Source organism: Trachinotus anak, unplaced genomic scaffold, assembly GCF_046630095.1.
Source record: "Trachinotus anak isolate AG129_WGS33_773 ecotype Australia unplaced genomic scaffold, CSIRO_AGI_Tana_v1 ptg000016l, whole genome shotgun sequence".
Lineage (NCBI taxonomy): Eukaryota > Metazoa > Chordata > Actinopteri > Carangiformes > Carangidae > Trachinotus > Trachinotus anak.
The window spans coordinates 18,110,151-18,131,718 of NW_027273867.1; the positions used below are offsets into that span (position 1 = coordinate 18,110,151).

Consider the following 21,568-nt stretch of genomic DNA (forward strand, 5'->3'; position numbering starts at 1 on the left):
TATGTCTGATACAAACTAATTTGTATGATGTCTCATAGTGTTTAGAAGAAGTTTGACATTTTGGGAAATAAAGCGGATTTATTTTCTTGCCAAGACTTGAATGAGAAGATCGATGACTCTTCTGTCCAGTAAATATCAAGCTACAGCCAGCAGCCAGTTAGCTTAGCATAAAGGCCGGAAAAAGGGGGAACAGATCACCTGGCTCTGGTTTCTTGTTTAAAAGTCTTGCTTAAAAGTGTAAAAGGAACAAGGTGGGGGCACTGTCGTGTCATATGTACTGTAACCACACACAGGTGAGAAATGACAACCTGAGAGAGAGGTGCACCTCCAGGTTACACTCTCACCTACACACACCTGAACAATCTTTTCATGAAGTGCTCATGAATGCTGAACTGTGGGTGCAGCTCTCTGTTTGGTTGGACCAGACTCACATAATCACTTTCTTCATTTTGGGTGGCTGGTCCTGGGCGGGGCTAATCAATTAGCTCAGGGACACAGGTGTATTGAGTATTTCAGGTCGACTTTGCCGAGCTGCTGTTGGACTGACAGACAGACAGACGGCCTACACCTGTTTGACCACTTGATTTTTTTCTGAGAACTCCTATGTTTCCTTTTTGAACTTAGACAAGAATATGGTCTGAGCTGGCAGCTTGGGGTCCTCTGTCTGAGCTAGCTGTTAATGCCAACTCCAGGTAAGCTTCAAACAGTTCACTTCCAGTGATCCATTACATTCTTTCCTTTAGGTAGTAGTATTTTCTTTAACACACACATTTTATTGGTAGAAACTATAGACTAGACACTAATAAAGAGTCGGTTCTCAGTCATTCTTGTGGAGGTTTCAGACGGTGTTCGACTATCCATACAGACACCTTAACAATGACCAGGCTGCACACTGTCAGCTTATTAAATGAGTGTGAATCTAACGGTACTAAATGTCATCTGTACCCACCTACAAAGCCCAAGAACATCCACTATTTGAGCAGTGACACTCCTAAAAGGTGAGGAGGCTTTGGCCCAATGAAAGCAGTGAAGTGACTTTATCCTTTAATGATATTTATCTGAAGACATTTTTTTGTGGAAGCACAGGTGCTGACTGTTTGACCTATCAAAACATATTCACAAAATAGTTTTTGTAGCTTTTATAGGGCAGTGTGTAGTTTCACAGTTGGCATGCAGCACCATGTCCCTCTCCTGCGTGTGTAACAGACTGGCTCTAAATTTGGAGATTATAATTTATAGTCATGCAAGCTATTCCTCCAAAATATTTTACATACTTTCTCGTTCGACTTTCCTTTTCCAGCTCACCACAAATTGTCTCGGACACAATAGGTCTACTTGAAAAATCTCGAGCATTGAAAGTGAGCTGTAATTTTGTGGCTGATTTCAGGTGACCGCACTCTTTCCTCTGGACAGCAATGACCAGCAGTAGCAGCAGCGGTTTTCCTGTAAGTACAATACAACAATCCTGCAACACACAGCCGCTACTATCATTGTTCTTGTAGTCTGGCCAGTGGGGTCGGGTCGGTCGGAAAATCTCAGCGTGATAAAGCCAGATGGGTCAACACACACACACTGTGTCTTTCCCTGTCACTCTTATCAGATTGGAAGAGTTGAACCTTTTCACCTCATGTGCCTTTAACAATGTCTGTGCGCGCTGAGGTTATCCAGCAGTGAAGGGAAAATTCGCCTCACCTAGCAGCTGCACTTAAAACAAAGAGCTTAGGCAGCAACTTGAGGTATAAGTTGAGCCGGAACGGCAATGCATTTTAATGAGGCTGGACCACAGAGGATGTCCTGGAAATAGATGCAGTGTGGTCCATTTCCTCTGCAGTTTTTAGGACAGGACCAGTGTGCATGAAAATGGGCTGCTGTGGAGAAAATGGGCTTTTATGCAGAACACATTATGGCAGGATATATAGTTCTGAATGGATCACTGTGGACTGCTCTGCCTACACCCACTCAGAATTTAATCTTAGCACACTGAAAGCACATTTAAGGGAACCTTCCTTTGCTTATCTATTATGGCTGAGGTCTGGTCTGCTCTGCCGCCTGCTGAAAGAGACGTATAAATGTTGCAAATTCAATGTAACACACAGGAAGTTCTGAATTCCACCTCTTCCTTTCGTGGATTTCTTAATCTTGCATTTAAAAAGTAATGAATACTCTTTCCTGTTTGAAAAGAAGCATTTCAACACCCAATCCGAAACATTTTGATATTTACAGTGAGTGACAGAAAACGGCTTGAGAGAGAGCAGCTTCTACAAAGAAAAGACTGGCTGTGTTATCTGTGTCAACAAAGGCCAACACACCCCTGACAGTGTTGGTATTGTGCATGCAGCAGCTGATTATGTTGTAAGACCCATTTTTTTACAATGTGGTAAACACTCTTTCTCTTCTCTGCATCCCTCATTGGCTGTGACGACCAGATTCAAACCTTGAAGAAAACATGGGATTTTAAAGCTTGACAAAGTGTGTGGATGGGGAAAACAGGCCCAGGTAAGTGCAGTTCTCTTTTGATTTCTAAATATATTCAGTCAGACACTCAGCTTTGCTTTGGTTTTCAGCTGCTTCTGCACTTTTGTAAATCACTGCAACAATATAAACACTTGATACCAGTAAAAAGTATTGCTCAGTGTTGTATTAGGCTGGACCAACCCAACACAACACTTCATAACAAATTTAAGACTGGGCCTCATGATGAAATTCCAGCAAAAAAATAAAAATAAAAAAATAAGTCTAGTGTTTCCCAGTTGCACCAGGGCAGAGCTAAGCGGTAAAGCCTGATTTCCTGAAACATCTAAATCGTCCTGGTGTCAGAGGAGGTGGTGGGAGTGCTCTGTAAGAAAATTCCTTGCAGCAAAAAAGCTGGCAGTCACCCTGTTTGGATAAGCGCACTGTGATCTGGCAAAGAAGACGAGGTGGTTGGCTCCAAAAGCCAGAGTGAACTTCATTAAATCTGATGAGTAAATGTGAAATTGATGCCTTTGTCCAAATGGAAAAATCATTTTATCTGGAAGCGGTGTATTCAACAGGCAAAGACATCAGTATTCAGCTTTGACATCTGTAAATCTATGCAGCCTGTGCTCACTGGAGAATATTTTCTGATATTCCATCAGCAGCTTGTTCTGAGCCTCATTAGCTGCACTATATGCCACTGCAATACAGTGGATGTACTGAATAAAGCCTACAATGGCTCTAATAGAGGGAGGATGTAATTTTCTTGTCATTTACATGCTGTGTTGATGCAAAGGCTATGAGGGGACATACAGAGATTCAATCTCACTCTATGTCAAGCACAGTTTGGTTAAAAGGAAGAAACTGCGAGCAGGTTTTCCATGATCAAAGTCATCCACATGAGCCGAGCTGTGCCTCAATTTCCATGGAGTGGCTGAAAATAAATGCATGTTCACAGTCACGGTAAATTTACAAACTGGCAAGGGAAAATAACTGCTTCGGCCGAGGAGAAGCTTTTGGAACGAGGCGTTAAATTAAATCCATTTGGACTATTGACGTCACAGCAATGCATTTCAACTGCATCCTGAAATAACATATTTCTCGCTGGGCCTAAAGAATGAACACATTGGCTAACTGCCTGGTTGATGTTAGTGATATTAAACATATCTGGACCACATTCACACACTCAGGGTATTACAAGTGTTTAAATACATCATAGGGTTTTGGTAATATGTTATTTTAACCGCTAATTTAGCAGTTGTAAGCAGTGTATAACTACACAAGTAGTGTTGCCAATGTATACGCAGATGTATAAATATTGTAAAATAAAACTTTAATTGTCACCACCTATAGCTCCTTCGAAGCCTTTATTCAAATATATATGCATTATTTACAATATAACACTGTTGTGTGAAGTGTTTATTTACTATATTAATTATTTGTACTTCATTACCAAAGTATTCCTTTAGCTACACTTCGCAGTCTATAATAAAGAAAATCCATAATGTGCATCTGGCAGCTGAAGAGTAAGATGAAGAATAAACCTTTGTTGTCATGGAGTTTAAACGCATCAATAAACAGTTTCAATCTGCCTGTGGGTGAATTGTTTATATATATATATATATATATATATATATATATATATATATATATATATATATATTATAAACACTTAATTAATGATTTATGTGTGTAATCATACACCACAGCTACAAGTCTAAACATTGAATATGAAATTACAGCCGGTTAGCTTATCTTAGCGTAAAGACTGAAAATACAGGGGAACAGCTAGCCTGGCTCTGTCCAAAGGTAAAGAAACCAGGCTAACAATACCTCTAATACATACAAAAAAAATGTAAAGAAAGTGTGAAAACAACACATTATGGTTTTAAGATATGTGGCAGACTATTTCTTGGCAAGCTGCAGTGCCTTGTTTTTTTTTTTTACACTCATTTTCTGTAGATATTAGATATTAAATGAGACAATGTGTTAATTACTGAGCTGTAGAGGTGCTGGTAGGCCGAAAGGAAGTTTAGACAAATCCAGTCTTTGTGCTAAGCTAAGCTTCCTAGTTACTGAACAGACATGAAAGTGGTAACAGTCGTATCTACCTTTCAGCAAGAAATATATACATTTTTATTAAAATGACAAATTATTCCATTAACAAACATTTAGAAATTACTTATGCTTATACTTATTGTGTCAAACAATTTCATCATTCCCATATTCAGTTTTTTGTTAGATACAGGGAGTTAAAGTAAAGCATTACCAGGATTTCCAGATTGCAGGCATACTATGACATAGATATACCATCCTTAAAAAACCAAATATCTTTCCCTTCATTTTCCCATTTCTATCAAGCTCTCCTTCACTTTCTCTCACTCTCACACACACACAAACAGGTATGGTGTATATGGTTGGTTCCGCCATTGTCTGGCATTGTTTACCACGTGGCCCTGGTTCAGCTTCTTGTCCTTATCAGTGTTGGGTCATGGTGGTATTTCCTGCCTGCAACAAGAGCATAAGGTGGCACAGGATGAGTGCTGCTTCCTGTGCTGGCACACCCAACATGTACCCACTGGCCCCAGCCACTCTGCTCTGCAGTCAGGGGAAGTGTTATGAGAAGGGGTGCGGGAGGGTGAAGTTGCCCCGAATATACATCACATATTTTCAGCTAATAACTCATACTGTACATCTGTTTGCCTGAGATCAAAGAGAGCTGCATGATGCTGACTAGTGGTTAGCTGAGAGCGTTTCATTTGCAATTCACTTGATCTTTACCGGGTGAACGGGTTATGGTTAAGTTGTTTGTGCTTGTTGGACAATATGTGGTGGAGGGACAGAAGTGGAGAAGGGGTTGGATGAGGTAGACTTCAACCCACAGCAGAGTTGGAAAATGATACTTTAGCTCAGAAAGGCCTGACTCAGTCATTACAGGATGACTTTTGCAGAGTTTTAAAAGAATCAATCATTTCTGATGATATTTAATCAACCAACCTTTTAAAGATTCGGTTTTATGGGGTAGAAAATTTACTGAGATGTTAGATCACAGGACTTCACTTAAACCTATGATTCAGATAGAGAAAAATAAGTTGATGAAAATGTCAATTCATATTAAAGGCCCTCTGATAACCAGTAAAGCATTCATAAATTATATTGTAATTATATGTAATCAAAATGTATTATGTTCATTTTTTCAGAGGGCGGGGGGGGGTTACTGGCCAAACATAGGTTAAATGTAAGCAAATCAATTTATCAGTTTAACTTTGCCTGTGATTTTTTTTTTTTTATATCAAACAAATTAAATGTTTGTTTCTTGTGTATTTTCCTCAAATGGGATCCTCTGGGTAATGAGGGCTCCTTGTGTGACTTTAATATACTGTGTGCTAACATTTTTATTGTGGAAACCTTGTTTGGCTGGAATGTTGTTACATCCCGAGCTCAGCGCAGCCTTTCCCATGGGAAGTGCACAGAGAAATCTTTGGTCTCATCAGGGGGAATATGCAGATGTTTGTAAATACGCATGTGGCTGCTGAGACCAGCGAGGACTTGCCCTTCAAACACTCTGATGTTGAATGTTTATTAGAAGTGGGTTTTCTTGGGAAACCATGATCACTGGGCTCGCTCGCTCAACATATTTGGAGTGCGGCCTCTTGCATGTCATTAAGAATTGGGTTTTTCTTTTTGCATATACGCCCATCCCCTTCATCTCGGAGCTACATCACTCAATGAGCCGACTGTAAATCAGTAGATGCTGTTTGTATATTACAACCTTCAGTGGACCGCTGCTATTTTCTGTCCTAAGGCTTGATATTGGAAGCCCTTGCGTCTACCAAGTAGAAGGCAGTAGTAGAAAACAAACATTTCAGTTAAAAAAAAAAAAAATTCAAACATTGATTTTGTAGTTCAATGAATAAAGATGATCTTGCAGACAACCTGAGGGTATAGGCCTTTACAGATATTTTCACTTATCTTGGAAAAGCACAAGTATTACTAATAACATTGACGATGTCTCAATGATATATTCAAGTCTTCCAATAAGTCATGACAGTGTGTCAGCATGCACAGTACACTGACACCAAAGCAGCTAATCCAGCCACCATCAGTTTTATTATGCAGACCTGTGCTTTTCCTGCAGTGCCTTGACTTCCAGAATAAAGGCCTGTTACCTGTGATGGAGTTTGGATCCTCCTTATGTCCAACACAACGCTGCCCAACACTGACATATTATGGACTTATAAAGTTTTATGGCATGATGGTGACAGAACATGTCACCCAACACTTATTTACTCATCCAGACAAGGAGCAACATTAGCATTAATTAGTTTGATGTTTGATGAATACAAGTCCAACATATTCTCTCTCTCTCTCTCTCTCTGTTTTTTTTAGCTTTCTTCACAAACTGCTGGGGTAAATATCTTGTGCTCTTTAGCTGCTAAATGCTCCACTATGTTTGCCAGCTGATTGTTAATTTTGTCTGTGTGCTGTTTGTTTCTGGGCAGGTCGTTTACAGTGGCTTTATCTGAGCTTTTACACACTTTCCTCCTCTTGTTGTTAGCGTATGATTGCTGTGATGTGATTCAGTATGTCGCAATGTTGAACAGGTCAGTATGATATTCCTCATGACATTTATGATGAAGAGATCACATGCAGTGCATATGTTTCCTGTTTAGTATGCATGAAATTCTTTGATATACTGCATTTACCCCCTGACAACACAACCCACTTTGAGTGTATTTGTGTGTAACTGTATCCTCAACCACAATGTGGACCCATATTGAACCATTTTTATTGGGGAAAGGGCGACTAAATCATCCCTCTCTTTGCTTAAATAGACTTCTCCCTGTAATCTAGGGCTGGTGAATAGCATGACCATCATCTTTATCATCTGCTCTCACCACAGAATTAGTTACAGGCTGGGGACCAATGGCAGGACAGGCCTCAAGCTGGTGTAACCCTACAGTGCACAAATCACAGATCACAGTATGATCCCACTTGAAGCAATGAGGTACTTTGGATGCATCTAATCTGTGGTAAAAGCCACAGAAACTAGTTGATGTTCGACATTATGCAGAAAGGAAAGAGTTGGTTTACAAACAATATCTGCAGAGGAAGGAAAAGGCGGGTTTCTTTTCTATCTCTTGCTAGCTTTTTTGTTTTCTGTTTTCCTTTCCTCTTTTTATTGCTTTGTGATCTCTTAAATTTAGTTGCTCTACATTTTACAATCTGCTCCACAGAATCCTTAAATAATGCGCTTTTACGAACAGTTTGGGCTTTGTGAGGCTGCATCCTATACAGTAGGGATATATAGTACGGTAGACTTCATCTCTACACATGAACCGCGTTAAAAAACAGGATATTGCCTGTCACACAGAGATGAGAGTCACACGCTGCAGCATTTGCTCTCATGTTTGCTTCCCCCTGCAATGTGTTCTCCTTCTAAAACAAGTTTTGGCAGCGTTTTGGACATCTATTGATGTTCTGCCAGAGAACAATGGTCCCGAAAGTGTTGTGATACCAAAGGTTGTAACCTTTGGAGTTTTTAAGATAAACTTTCCCTTCCTTCACAGCGTCTGACTAATGCTGGGAGACAAAGTCTGTTAACAGTGGTGGGGGAAGACAGAGAGAGGCTGTTGTTGAGCCATTGTAACTTCCTTGGGTTTACCAATGGCACCAAGAAAACTGTGCCAAATCATTGTGTGCAGATGTGTGTGTGTTGTTGTGTGTGCTTGTATCTACGCTGGTATGTGTGTATATGTGAGTATGAACACAAACCCACATGCAAGCCATGGTGAGTCAGATTTGCAATTGCGTGCAATGAATTTAAAAGCACAAGGTTGTGTTCAATACTAATATAATATCTACCGCCCATGGCCTGGATTCCTGCACATGTTTCTGGGTTTTAAATTATTCAAATGTGTTTCATGCATGCAATATTTAGTCATATTTTATGAGTCATAGTTGTGAGATGATTGTGCAGGATACTTCGATGTCAAGGGGACTGTTTGACACCTCATGAAATACAATTATTCGTTTTCTATAGGGGAGAGTTACAGCGAGTAGTCAGCTAACTTAGCCTAGTATAAAGACCAAAAATGGGTGGAAACAGCTAGTTTGGCACTCCAACAGTTACAAACTGCCTAACTAATACGATATTTCTGTTTTATCTCCACAAAACCTTCAGTGTAAAAGTGACAGTTTGGCATTTTACTGGGGAAAGATGCAAATAATGAAGTCTCCAGGAAGCTACTCGTCCCAACCTAGAAATAGGTTTAATATTTTTTTACTGCTAGACATGGCTAAGCGAGCTGTTTGCTAAGCTAGCTAAACTAATGCAACAAGAACTCCAACTTAAATACCCTAAATAGGGTATTTTTATAAAGTTGTGGAACAGTCATTGTTTGATTAGGTTTAGCCAAGAAAACTACTTGGTGAGGTTAAGGAGAAGGTGGTGGTGGTTTGGGTTAGAGGACCTTCATCGTCGTGGTAACAGTAATAAACATGCAGTTAAGGAACGGTCAAGGATTAAAAAAAGGAACATTGACAGCGATCTCCTGTGTGACAGTTTACGGTTTTGTTGGCCCATCCATCCACCCTAACCTCCTCCTAACATAGACTGTGCTGCTCTATATTCTACTTCACCTAACTTCCTCATAATTACACTTAAGGTCGTCTAACAATAATATTATGGGTCACAGTAAAATGGTGGCACAGACGATCTATGAGCTCATTTTTTACAGGGGAACTGTTTTGGCTCACGGTAGCTTTATATTTAACGGATTGTTACAGGAGAGTTATTGATCTTCTCATCTAACTCTCCTCAGATATATAGACAGATAAATCACAATGTTAGCTTCTAGTCACTGGAGGCTGTTGACTTAATGTTGCAGTGAAAACATAGACAGAATACATGAAAACCTTCCATTGTTTGATTTTCCTCAAATCTGAGGGTGTTTGAATCCTGACAGAGCCAGTTTCGCCCCGTGTGAGACAGAACACTACAGTAAGAAGATGCAGCTTGACCAGATCTGACATCTTTTGGGCTCCTTGATGCATCTTTGTCTCCTTATTCTCTTAGCCTTCTCTTTCTGACTTCATCTTTCACCCCCAGCCCCAACACGCCCCGTGTTTTTATGATGAATGTGCATTCATCTTAAGTCCCTAGAAGACACTTGGCTGTTACTGTAGTAGTGTGAAAGATGATGAGAACTCTCTGAGGCAAAAGCAGTATCTGAAGGACTGAAGAGACATCCTGAGGCACCTTCACCTGACAGATTGACATCCAAATGAAGTGCTGTAAGGTGGGGGTGGGGAGCTTCCACAGGCTCAAGAAACATTTCATATTCCAGTTGCGTAGGCACCTTAATCATTTGCAATGTAACTGAAGAAGGCACTGATTTAAAATTACCTGATTGTTTTGTGCCACTATTCTCACAAGCAATTTGCAAGTTGTATTACATTTCTCTATGTTGCAAATACACATGCCCGAGCTCGTGGGACTCGAGCAGTGTTTGAAGATGGTTTTCCGTTGGCATGAGCTGTATTTGTGCGTCTTATCCTGTAACAAAGTGTTGATTGAAGGTGGTTTACAAAGAGGTGGCTGTTTGGCAGTGGGAGCAGTAATCCAGCAGCTTGCTTGATTTAACAGCCAGTGGACCAAGAGCATCAGCAGCAAATCAGTGCTTAAACCCTCTCTCCTGAGTCTAGAGTGGACCTGTTCAGACAACTGCTCCTAAACACCTAAAAAAAAAAAATACATGGTATACTGTATTTATAAATCAGCTGCTTTCAAGATGTGTTGATTCTTGCAATCTCAATAAAATACAAGCTCGACAAACAACTCTTCTCTTTGTGGAAGACCCTCCTCTGAATCCTGATTACCTGTTCAAGTCCAACAGTGGCTAAAATCCCATGCCAGTGGGCACTGATAGAGCACCATGTAAAAGAGAGGACAAACTAATTAAGGACTGTTTTTTACCTGCCTGAAGAACTGCATTATAAATCATATTTCACCTGCTTTTAAGACTAAGTCTATATTAAAGCACACATAATACATCTGTATTAACAAAACTTGAGCTCAGATGCTTTCCAGCCTTGTGCAACTAAGACACATAAACCTCCAAAATTGATATAACTAATTTCCTTGTGAAGAGAGAGATTGAGCTTTCAAAACAGATTTCAAAATATATCTAAACAATAATACAGTACGCAATAGTATGAATAAAATTAAGTAACCTGTTCTAGAGTTGAATTACTAAGTGTGTTTTTGCTTCTCTCATATAAAGTTCAGAGCTTCTTGTATCATCATGGCGTCCCTTGTGTAACATGCAACTGTGTTTAATTTTAGGTTTCAAGAATAAAGACTGAAAATGCAAAATCTCATATGGGAATGTTACCCAACTTCTTTAACACTCACAGTTTCAAACATTTAAAATCAAACCTGATCAACCTGGTGTCCAGAGAAAATGAATTCAAAACCTGTCAGAGCTGAACTTTCTTATAACTCTCAAGTGTCCTTCTTAAGTGTCATAAATTCGCAGTTTCTAACAGCAATTCAGCATCTTTCTAACTTTACAATTCTTGCCGTGGCTCAGCTTAGTATTGAGTGATGATTCAATATTCCTGTGTGCACCCTCTCCTTTTGTGGCACACCTCCAGTTGGCACTCACTGCGGGGGAGAAATCTTATAAGAAATGTGCATGCACTATATGCATATAATGTGTGTGTGTGTGGGAGAGACACCACATTTTTGTTACCACTTTTTTTTCCTTATAGAGACCCAGAGAAAAGTGCAAAGAGACATCTCCCTCTGCCTTTCTTGTGTACTGCATGCGGTGCTTGTTTGCCATTGGTGTTATCTCAAGGCATGCGTCCAGAGATTTGTCAACAGGTTTCTGTGTTTGCCTTTTCACTCGACCAAAGCAGTTTACAGGAACGCCAAGCACCTGCTATGGAGCATAATACCACTCAGGATGTTTGCCTGGTGCTTGTTTATCTGTGTTTGTGCAATGAGGTGGAAAAAAAATTTGTTCAAAGGTAGAGGAACACTGAGGAACTTGCGTAGAGGGGAAAGCTAAAAGTAACAGTGAAAGAGGCACAAGTAACACTAAAAAAGATCCTGTTTAAATTAGTCTTTCTGGGCACACTGGAGTGTTGTGTGTTTCCTGTTGAAGTGAAGCAGATAGAGAAACGTTATAAAAGAGTTTGTTTGGGTGTTGTGGTCAGTGAGCAGGATGTTGTGACCCTCTGGGAGCCCACATATGCTGAGGTCAGCGGGGAATGGCCGTTTTGGGCTCACAGCGCTGTCGGATCTCCACCTTGTGGCTTGGACCCCATCTTGCAGTGCTGAATGGCTGCCTGGAATACAGACTTGAACAAACACACGCGCACACACACCCAACTGTCCACATCCACCCACAGCCAAAAGTAAAATAAGGCCAGTGAAATGGACTAAATGAAATCTCTCCCAAAACATGTAGACCAGGGCTTTTCAAAGACTGACACACAAATTTAGACAGCTGAGTTAGTTTTCTCAGCCTGTATTTGTTTACATTTTGGCAAACCGGCACCATTAAAAGTATGCCGAATTAGCTACTGTCCAATCCTTTTTGGTATGTACCCATGGATGTACAGACACCTATCACTGGATTACCTAAATCCTGACCACAACTTAAAAACATGATGATTCTCAAGCAAGTTCTGTCATTTTTCCACACTACACTGCACCTACACTAAAACAGGAACACCAACAGCAATACGAGAGCTGTTAATAAAGCTGAGTGAGTCGGGTGGAGTAAGAAGGAGTTGACATCCTGTGTGGAGAGATATAAGCTCCAGGGTCACAGGGTCAGTACTGAAAGCTGACATCACAGCTCGAGTATGCAGAACAAAAACACATGTCTGCAAAGCCCCGGCAATAGACGAGTAATTTATGGGTGTTATAGTGGACTTAACCTCTGTGTGTCTTCAATAAAAACTAACACTGTTGAGAGATATGGAGAGACCCTCACCATTTCTTATGTCATCCTTGATTAACTGTGAAGCCTGGAACCTCCCCAGGAAAACATGCAGCAGGGGAATGTAATTTAGTGACTTGAACTGGATGCCTAAATGTGAGGTGAGTGTGCTGCTAAGTGTGTTTATTTAAAAAAAAAAGATACTTTTTGTGATTAAAATTAAATACGAGCAGAACCCTGCAGTTTCCTTTGAGAAGTGACAGCTCTAAATTAGATCTGAAAGGTGCGACTACTTTGAAGTAAGTCAGGGTGTTTGCATATACTTGCAGCCTATAGGTGAAGCTTCTGGTTGAGCTATTTCAGAGCATGTCATTTCAAGTCGTGCCTGCTGGGTTTCAGCCTCTTAATGACATGGTTCAAGACTGTGTGAGCCACGGGAGCATGACTGAGAAGCAGAAGTAGAAGAAGAAGAGAGGGGGAAAAAAAAACTGTCCAACCCCTCTGAAGATTTCCTGTTTCATGAGTAGTGCACATACTGTGAGTCATATGGGGCAAGTCCTGCCTGGTGTGTTTACTTTGCTTCTTCTACGCGGAGCTGTGAACGCGTCTTCTTCGGGGGGGGAGCAACAGGCGGACCGAGCAAAGTCCGCGACGTCTGGATATTAACCCGTTGTCAAGGTCTCGGTTAATTAATGAGAGAGAGGGGAGTGTATAGTCCGTTTCTAAATGGAGCTACTTCGGTTTTCCGCTTTTTGGTGTGGAACGATACTCTTTGGTAGTATTCTGCTGGAGGAGACGGGTGAGTTGAACTTTATGCTTTTTTTTTTTTTTTTTTTTTTAGAAAAGTTGTCAAAGCGGTAGCTGCGGAGTGATTTCAAAAGAGTCAGTGAAGCCTTGTCGAGCGCTACAAAGTGACAAATGGCCTCTTTCAGGAAAGCGGGGTAAACTATGCTCTTTTTTTTACACTGTTGTTTCACACAGGCCTGCTGTACCTTACATTACATCACTTTCAATTTAAAAAAAAAAAAAAAAAAGTGAAATTCATTTAATAAAAACGACATAACTGCGTTATCACCTGCTAGCCTTTAAAGCCCTCCTCACACTGGGTTATCTCCATCTTTGATGTGCGGCCACATTGCTAACAGGTCTAGCGGCCCCTCTGAGGAAGACAGCGCTGTACCTTCATCTGTCTCAGGCTCAGTCCCAGCGGCACCGAGTGGCTTTGGCTGCTCCTAATCCTCTCCCCCCCCCCTCTCTGCAATTATATGTAGCCCTGGGTGACAATTACTACCATTCATCCCTTCCACAGCCCGCCTCCTGGGCTAAAATGACGTGCTCTTTCACGGGAGTTGCTCTAATGATATAATTACTCCGGCTCAACCACCTTCCCACTACTAGCATTCAGGCATGAACTATCCCCCTCAGTGCTGATTTACTTCAAAACGCCTCAGCAGCCCGCCAGGCAGAGTTTTAAATTGCTCTGTCAGATAGTTTAGTCTGAAGTTCAAGAATGATATTTTGATCTTTTTATTTGTGTGGGAGTGTGTCGGTTAAGACAAGGCCAGAAAAGCAATATCCGTGTGCAATATCCTGCTTGCTGTCTTGCGAAGTAAATCTCTCTGGTACTGAAATAGGATGCCATCAAGGTATAGTGCTCTTGATTTGCTGCTGTTCCACGCTGCAGGTTGTACAGTATTTCTGTTGCTGCAAGCTGCAGGTCTAACCCCACCCCACAGATTTAGTGAAATGACACAGCGGGCTTTTTGTGCCAGGTTAAGAGCTCACACACACTCACACACACACACAGAGAGAGAGCACCTTTTCCCTCAAGTCAGCGTGAAGTCATGGGCAAACAGATACTGAACAAACTTCTTCACTGTCCGCTGACACCAGCAAGAAGAATTCTGCTTTCACTTACACTTCCCTCTCTAAAACATCTCACTTTCTGGTCATGTGACTGAGAAAAGTCTTGATGTTGCCATCTCATCTTCAGCCTGCCACCCACCACTTCAGATATATCACACATGTTCTAGTGTGGTTTTTTTTTTTTTTTTTTTTTTTCAAGAGGTGTATGTTGATTGCACCCACGTTCTCTTTTGGTTTGGCCCTGAGTTGCACGTTCTGATGCAAGAAACAGGTTCAACGACATCTGCACAGCGTGGTTAAGTGGTTTTACTGTAGCAGTGCTGTCACATGCAACCTCTCATCCTCTGTTTTTGTGATTAAGTTATTTTGAGGTCAAACTGTACTTCAGTTTGTATTACTTGACAACATTAACGTGAAGAATCTTCAGGAGTGGAGCGCAGTGCCCAAGATCTTGCCATCCCTCTCTGTTTCAGTTGACCCACAGCAAGCAACTAGGTAACTAAGCACATCTTGTCTAGAAGAGAGTTTTTTCCTGGTTTTGCTTCAACCGCTGGCGCTGGGTTGATCCTGGGAAATTTAAAATATCCTATTTTAGGATAGTCTCTAACTCTTAAAGCCACAGATCCATTTTCCACTTGCACTTTTATGTGTGGGAAACACTCCCTTCTAGGACAAGAAAAATGGGAGAGGAGAAGAGAGATTGCTCACCTTCTTTGTTGCTCAACCTCTTTTCCTTGCCAGACAGGCTTGTTGCCTGGCTGATTTTTTTATCATTGCAAGGAGTATCGGCGAATCTGCAGTCATAGAATTTCTGTAGTAATACAGTTTTTCACCAACACACACACACAAACACACACTTTTTTCTTTCTCCAAACATTCATAGACACTGATACATAACATTGTCCTCCCTCTTTTTGATATTCATGAACAGCGCTGGCACAGCACCTTTCTAGATGGGGAGCCGACTCATCGGCTTGACAAATTAGAGACTTCTCAGCAAGGAGATGCATCCGTGTTTTCTTTGTTTGTTGTTCTTGCCTGTCTGGCAGTTGTCTCCATAGATGATTATCAAACCCACAGGCACTCATCACACAATCCTGTCTGTCTCAGTGATATGGGTCTGCCTGCTGGCAAAGTCAAGTCTGAACAAGACCAAAGGAGGTGGATGCCGCTGCGTGCCGCTCTTATTGTTCAGACTTCACAGGGAACAAATCTGTCCACCCCTCGAGGAAGAAATAGTTTGGATTTTCTTGTGATTATGTCGAAAATCTGCTTCTGTTTATTGACAAATTCCAACAGACTCCCACCCTGTAATTAAATTTAACATTTTTTTGCCCTTAATGCTTATAAATATCAGATATAAATTCCTGTTATTCATCATCATGAAAAAGTTTTACATTTTTGAGTAGTTTGTTTGATATTTCAATGTTAAATGCTGCTTAAACAATCCACTGAGCATGCAAGGAAATCGGTTTGAGTCTGTCTTGTGTTTTTACAGAATTTTTCTCTTGTATGCCCACCCCACTGACTGTCTGTCCTCCCTCAACCCCCCTCTCTTTCTTTAGAGGCCAGTATAATGAAGGTAAAGAAGCTGTGCAAGTTCTGCGATGTGCGGGCAACCAGCTGCACGGGTAAAGGGAGCTGTAAGGTGGACTGCGAAATCACGTCCATCTGCCCCCATGATGATGATGTGTGTGTCAGTATTTGGTAAGTGTCCACTCGACTAAACACATAGAGGTTTTGATCTTAAATGAATCATTAAGTTATAGTCGTAGTGAAAAGAGCATTTTTTAAAAATTATATTCAGATTTTAGATCACACAAAATATTGAGAAAATGAATCCACACTAGGTGCTCTTTTATTCCAGGCATCATTTCCTGCCCGAAGCCCTCAAACTTCTTCCTTGAAGTGACCTTTTCCTTTGAACACTTTGACAGTCAGCATTATGGTGGAGACAGTTGGCTGGATTATGGTAGCACATGAGCGCCTAACCACCCATCAGCATCAGATCTGACTCGAAATGTGAGAAGCAGCAGGAAGCAGATTTGTGTCAGTGTTAAAAGCTTAAGGCCACGCTGCGGTTTCTCATTATATTAGTAATGTAACGGGCATGTTAGGAGCTGAGGTTAGCAGAAAGCTAATGGCACATGGACAGCAGCACCTCTTTAAAATGTTTCTCACAACGGCGCGGCTGGTGCTGCTCAGCAGGGAAACAAAATTTAAATATGTATGCTTGTGCAGGTTCAGGGTTTTTCCTTGTTTCCTGTTTGTAATAGTTTTTCAGAATCTTGCTCCTTGTAAATGTGACCTCTGTGTTGCAGTCATTTACATAATGCTGAGACTGTGGACTGCTGAAAGAAACAAATCCGACATTTACAGTTACCACTTTATCACTGTACGGCTGAAAAATTGCATTATTTGCACAACTGTAGACCTATCATTATTACCTTGTTGCATGATAATAGATCTCTGAAAAGAGGATTTGGCAATAAATTCCCCAGTGCAAAAGTCCCCAGTCTACAAACACTATGAATCAAATGTAACCCAGAAAATGGAAGTGTTTTCAACGTGAGTTTTCTCTTTCTAAGGAGGAAGAAAGATGACAATATCACCTTTGATACAGTCTGCCACAACCCAGCTCAGAGGCTGCACGGCCTGATCTTGGAGGATTACAACAACAGCAAGTGTGAGATGAAAGAAAGAAAGGGCATGGGCTCTCAGTTCTTCATCTGTTCTTGCAATGAGGAAGAGTGCAATGAGCAGGTCTTCTTTAACCCAAGTAAGTTTATTTTGTTACATTTGTTTGTGTTTGTTTGTTTTGTTCACTGGCAGATGAACAAGCTGTATTTACAACACTTAAAGCCACACGTAAAGTGGCTTATTTACACATCCAGCAGATCCAGAGCAACATTAGCATTCATTTGGAGTTGTGTTTTTCCTGACATGATGAATGTATGCCCAATTTTCACTCTGTGTTTTCCTTTGAACTATGTTACCAAGCTATTCAAAACATTGTGTCTCTATTGTGTGGTGCTGGGCAGGTCTCACATGGTGGGTTTATCAGAGCTTGTTTGCTGCAAACAGCTCCCTGCTGGAAACAAAGTTGATGAGACCAGAGAGACTGAACCACAGACTGAACAGTTAAACAAAAACAATTAGATAAAAGATGCCAAAACACTCAGTAGAGCCCCCCCGCCCCCCCTTTCCACTTTCCACTCAATCATTTGAACCACAGTTTATATAAAAATTTTGATTTGAGCAGCTTTAAGTTCTATAAACTTACATGAATCCCTTATTACTGCATCTTCCTTGTATCAGTATTTTTCTTACCACAGTGGACCAATACTGAAGAAACACTGCATTAACATGCAAAAAGTGGGACTTTGTGTTCTTACATCTGTACAGTATAACATGGTAACGTCATAGTCATGGTTGACCTAATATTCTTATGCCAGTTCCTGTCCGCTTGTCATGTAAGGCATCATGCATGAACGCTAACACATGTGCACTGTAATGCTCTCCAGAAACATGATTACAAACAGGTTTTGGAGACATTGCCCTGTAGACTCTTGTTACAACATTGGCCCTGGAATCAAATGTATTTTGACTACAGCATCCAAGGCAATAATAACACCGAAGTACATTTCCGAGACCTGGCTCTGCACCGAGGGCCAAATTGAAAGCATCTGCACAGTGCAAACCACGTAATGGAAATCCATTCTCTCACTGTTGAGAATGTCTGTGCACTTTCTGTAACTTCTCAGTGACTAACATGAGACTGTGTCATAATGTAGGAGCTCCAGCAGCAATAAAACCTACAAGGGAACAATGCCAGTAACTCTGGGGACTCTGTTCTACAAGTTCGTGACCAAAGCGTTTTTCTGATTGAGCTTTCACTTTCTGTGTTATGTTTCCTATAGCTGAGCGATACAGATCACTGCAAAAAATCTATTACATAACTTGGAAGAAAAATAAGTTGTTAATCACATCAGCCAAAAAATATGCTTAGAGTTGCTGTGGTAACAGTAAACTCTAGTGGTAACAGTAACAGTAGTAGTATCAGTCTCATCTAACTCTTGGCAAGAAAGCAAATATACATATTTCCTAAAATATGAAACTATTTCTATTTCTTTTTTAGTTTACAAACAATACTTCAGTTTAAGGAAAATCTTAAATGAAGAGGTTAACATTAACGTGTAATTCACGGTTCTTACCACTCACTCAACAATTTGTCCAGAGTGTTCAATATTTCGTATTATAAGTCTGGCTAAAGCTGTCTGAAGAGTCTGGGAGGCACAGTGACAGGTTTGTTGTGAGAAATAGCTTCTCACTCTACGAAAATCAAAACAAACTGGCTGGGGCCATGTAGAGGATTTCAGACATGTGGTTTCCTGTTGAGAGAAAAAAAAAATGAGAGAGAACCAGAGGGCTTGACTGGGCCGTCAACCACGTGTCTTCCTCATTTGTCCTCACCCTTATTTTAACCTGATTCTGCTCCTCACATCTACCCTTGACTCTGAAATCAGTTTTGTTTTTCAACTCACCTGTTTGGAAATTTGGAAAATGTAAGCACATTCTGCTTCAAAACTATCATCATATCACACTTAGCAGCCCAAATCACTCAGAGGAACTAGACAAGACAACATATAAATGATTAAATTTAGAACTCATCAAACTCTGGACCAGTTGGTGTTTTCTCATTTAGTATGTTGTGTCTGGCTATATACTTTTTATAAGTCTTCTTTTATGTCTGCTGCTTCTAAAACTGGACCATAAGCACAGCACAAGCATAAACTTTCACTGTTTGCCAAAACCAAGCAGCTACCAGACACACCACCGCCTAAATTATAAGAATCAGACATAAACTATAAAGAGACACAATATGCGGTTGACTGGATCAGGGTTTGGAACAGTTTCACTTTGTGGCCTGGATGCTAACTTTAGCTTTCTGATGCTTATAGACATTCCACATGGGAGGGTCAGGTTCCTCTGCTGTTCTGAGAATACCACTTTACTCCGCACTAGATGCAAATCTGCCGAGACAGAACTTGAGCTTTATTTCTTTGTATTGTGGTAGACAAATTGTTTTATGTTCATGATCATTCCAAAAAAGCACAAGTGGAAGAACACAATGTTTTGTTCACACAGAGAAGAGACTTTTTTAAACCTATTTTGAACTATACAAATGTGGTTGACAAAAAAAAAATCACCATGGTGTAGCTGATCTGGAACTTTTGACCATGTTACACAATAATATTCATCAGTAGGTGGAGTTGACATTTTAGATGTTTAAATGTCCATTTTTCTGAATGTTTGTCATATGGTATCTATAATTCCATAACCACTGGGCAAACTATTAAATGGACCTTGTGGCTGTCAACCGTTGTTACCAAAGTAAAGAGTGGACTTTTTAACCTTTGTTAATTGTTTCGGTCACTTGGGGGAAGAACAATAGGCTGTAAACACAATGGTGACATTATCACCTTGAGTTGAAATGGCAAATGTGTTGGCAAACAGTTGCCTGTTTACACTTCCAGCAGACACAGAACAACATTAGTATTCATTTGGAGTCATGTTGCTACTTGGTGAATATAAATTTCTAAAACTCTGTTATTGATTAGTCATTGTGGAGTATTCCTCATCATCTGAGATCTTTGACCTTTGTTCCCTCAGACATGGATTCCCAGGTGGTAGCAGTCATCTTAGTGAGCCTGGTGCCGCTGCTGGTTATGGCTGTTGTTGTCATCGCTTTCTTCTACTGCTATCGGGTCTACCGCCAGCGGCAGGCCAGCTCCAGACGGAAGAAGGGTCCTCCATTGGACTTCAGTGATGCTCACGCCATCATGATAGATGACGAAGGTTCAGACAGCAGCTCCACACTTGCCAACAATCTCAACCACAACACCGAGCTCCTGCCCATCGAACTGGATGTTCAGGTTGGAAAAGGACGCTTCGCAGAAGTTTATAAAGCTAAACTGAAGCAGGGCTCCTCAGTCAGCGAGGAGCAGGGCTTTGAGACGGTGGCCGTTAAGATTTTCCAATACGAGGAGTACGCCTCCTGGAAAAATGAGAAGGACATCTTCTCAGACGCAGACTTGAGACATGACAATGTGCTTCACTTCCTGACAGCAGAGGAGCGCAAGGTGCAGAGACAATACTGGCTGATCACAGCCTACCAGCCAAGAGGAAATCTTCAAGAGTATCTGACTCATCATATTATCAACTGGCATGACCTGTGGCTGCTTGGGAGCTCTCTAGCCCGTGGAGTGGCTCACCTTCACAGTGACCACACCCCCTGCGGTCGCTACAAGGTGGCTATCGCACACAGGGACATTAAGAGCTCCAACATACTGGTGAAAAGCGACCTGACCTGCTGCCTGTGTGACTTTGGCCTCGCGCTCCGGCTGGACAACAATCTGTCTGTGGATGAGCTGGCCAACAGTGGACAGGTAAAGCTTTCTAATCCTAAATTTGGGGGATTTATTTTGCTTTTGATCCCTCAAGAGATAAGAAATAAAATCCTCTCCTGTTATAATTTGCACTGGCATCCCAGACACAGGCCATTTCAGGCCCTGCCATATATTTCTTAGAAGATATTTATCAGAGCCTGAAAAGAGCTATCAGTCAAACTTCTCATATCTGATCCTCATCATTCAGGGATACTATCTCTAAATATTTGGCGTTCTGTGTATCATATTCCCAGATGTTTAATGCTGATAGAAACTGAGCTGTAATTCTTCTGAGGTTGTCATTTTATTACAGTCACAAGGCAAACAGGCTTGATTGATTCTTAATGGACTCATTACGGTGATGTAATAGGCCAAAGTCATATTAGACTCTGTTATGAAAATGACTCATTATAAAAAAGGCCTCACCCTTTGCTGTGCAGCACATCTAATGCATTGTAATGCCCTTAATGCATTTGGAGGAGGTGCCAGTGAACACACTTTCTAAGGTTGTAATAATCTTAAGACGAACAAGGTGTTGTTAAACTCTGAGCCACCTTTTGTTTTTCCAGTTATTTAATATATCAAACATGTTTTGATTCACATAAACGTGATGTGACACAAAATTATCCCCTGTTTTACCTCCCTAGATTAATGCTGGTAAATAACTGCTAAAATGTTCTGCTAAGCCAGCGTTTTTCAACTCAACTACTCCCTTATTTTGTGGTTTATTAGCTTCCCTTATCTGTAGCACCTCGTTTAAGCCATACAAAATGATAATACGCATTCTCTTATCATTTATTATCATCAGTGCAATCAGGGACTTCGGTAACCGAGATCTGCGTC

The 21,568-nt window shown here is 40.9% G+C and overlaps 1 protein-coding gene across 3 annotated transcripts in view; it reads left to right on the forward strand.

The window, feature by feature from the left end:
• The first annotated feature begins 539 nt into the window (after positions 1–539).
• The window catches only part of LOC139634067 (TGF-beta receptor type-2-like), a 30,471-nt gene continuing 9,442 nt past the window's right edge, over positions 540–21,568 (forward strand). The window contains exons 1-6 of one of the 3 annotated variants that reach the window (XM_071500311.1): positions 540–692; positions 1,388–1,445; positions 2,427–2,496; positions 15,842–15,983; positions 16,865–17,055; positions 19,950–20,725. In XM_071500311.1, the coding sequence (XP_071356412.1) occupies positions 2,478–2,496; positions 15,842–15,983; positions 16,865–17,055; positions 19,950–20,725 (1,128 nt within the window). In that variant the 5' untranslated portion in view covers positions 540–692; positions 1,388–1,445; positions 2,427–2,477. Of the gene's footprint in view, positions 693–1,387; positions 1,446–2,426; positions 2,497–12,429; positions 12,572–12,862; positions 13,210–15,841; positions 15,984–16,864; positions 17,056–19,949; positions 20,726–21,568 lie in introns of those variants that run through there. The other 2 variants (XM_071500312.1, XM_071500310.1) reach the window with 2 other exon arrangements.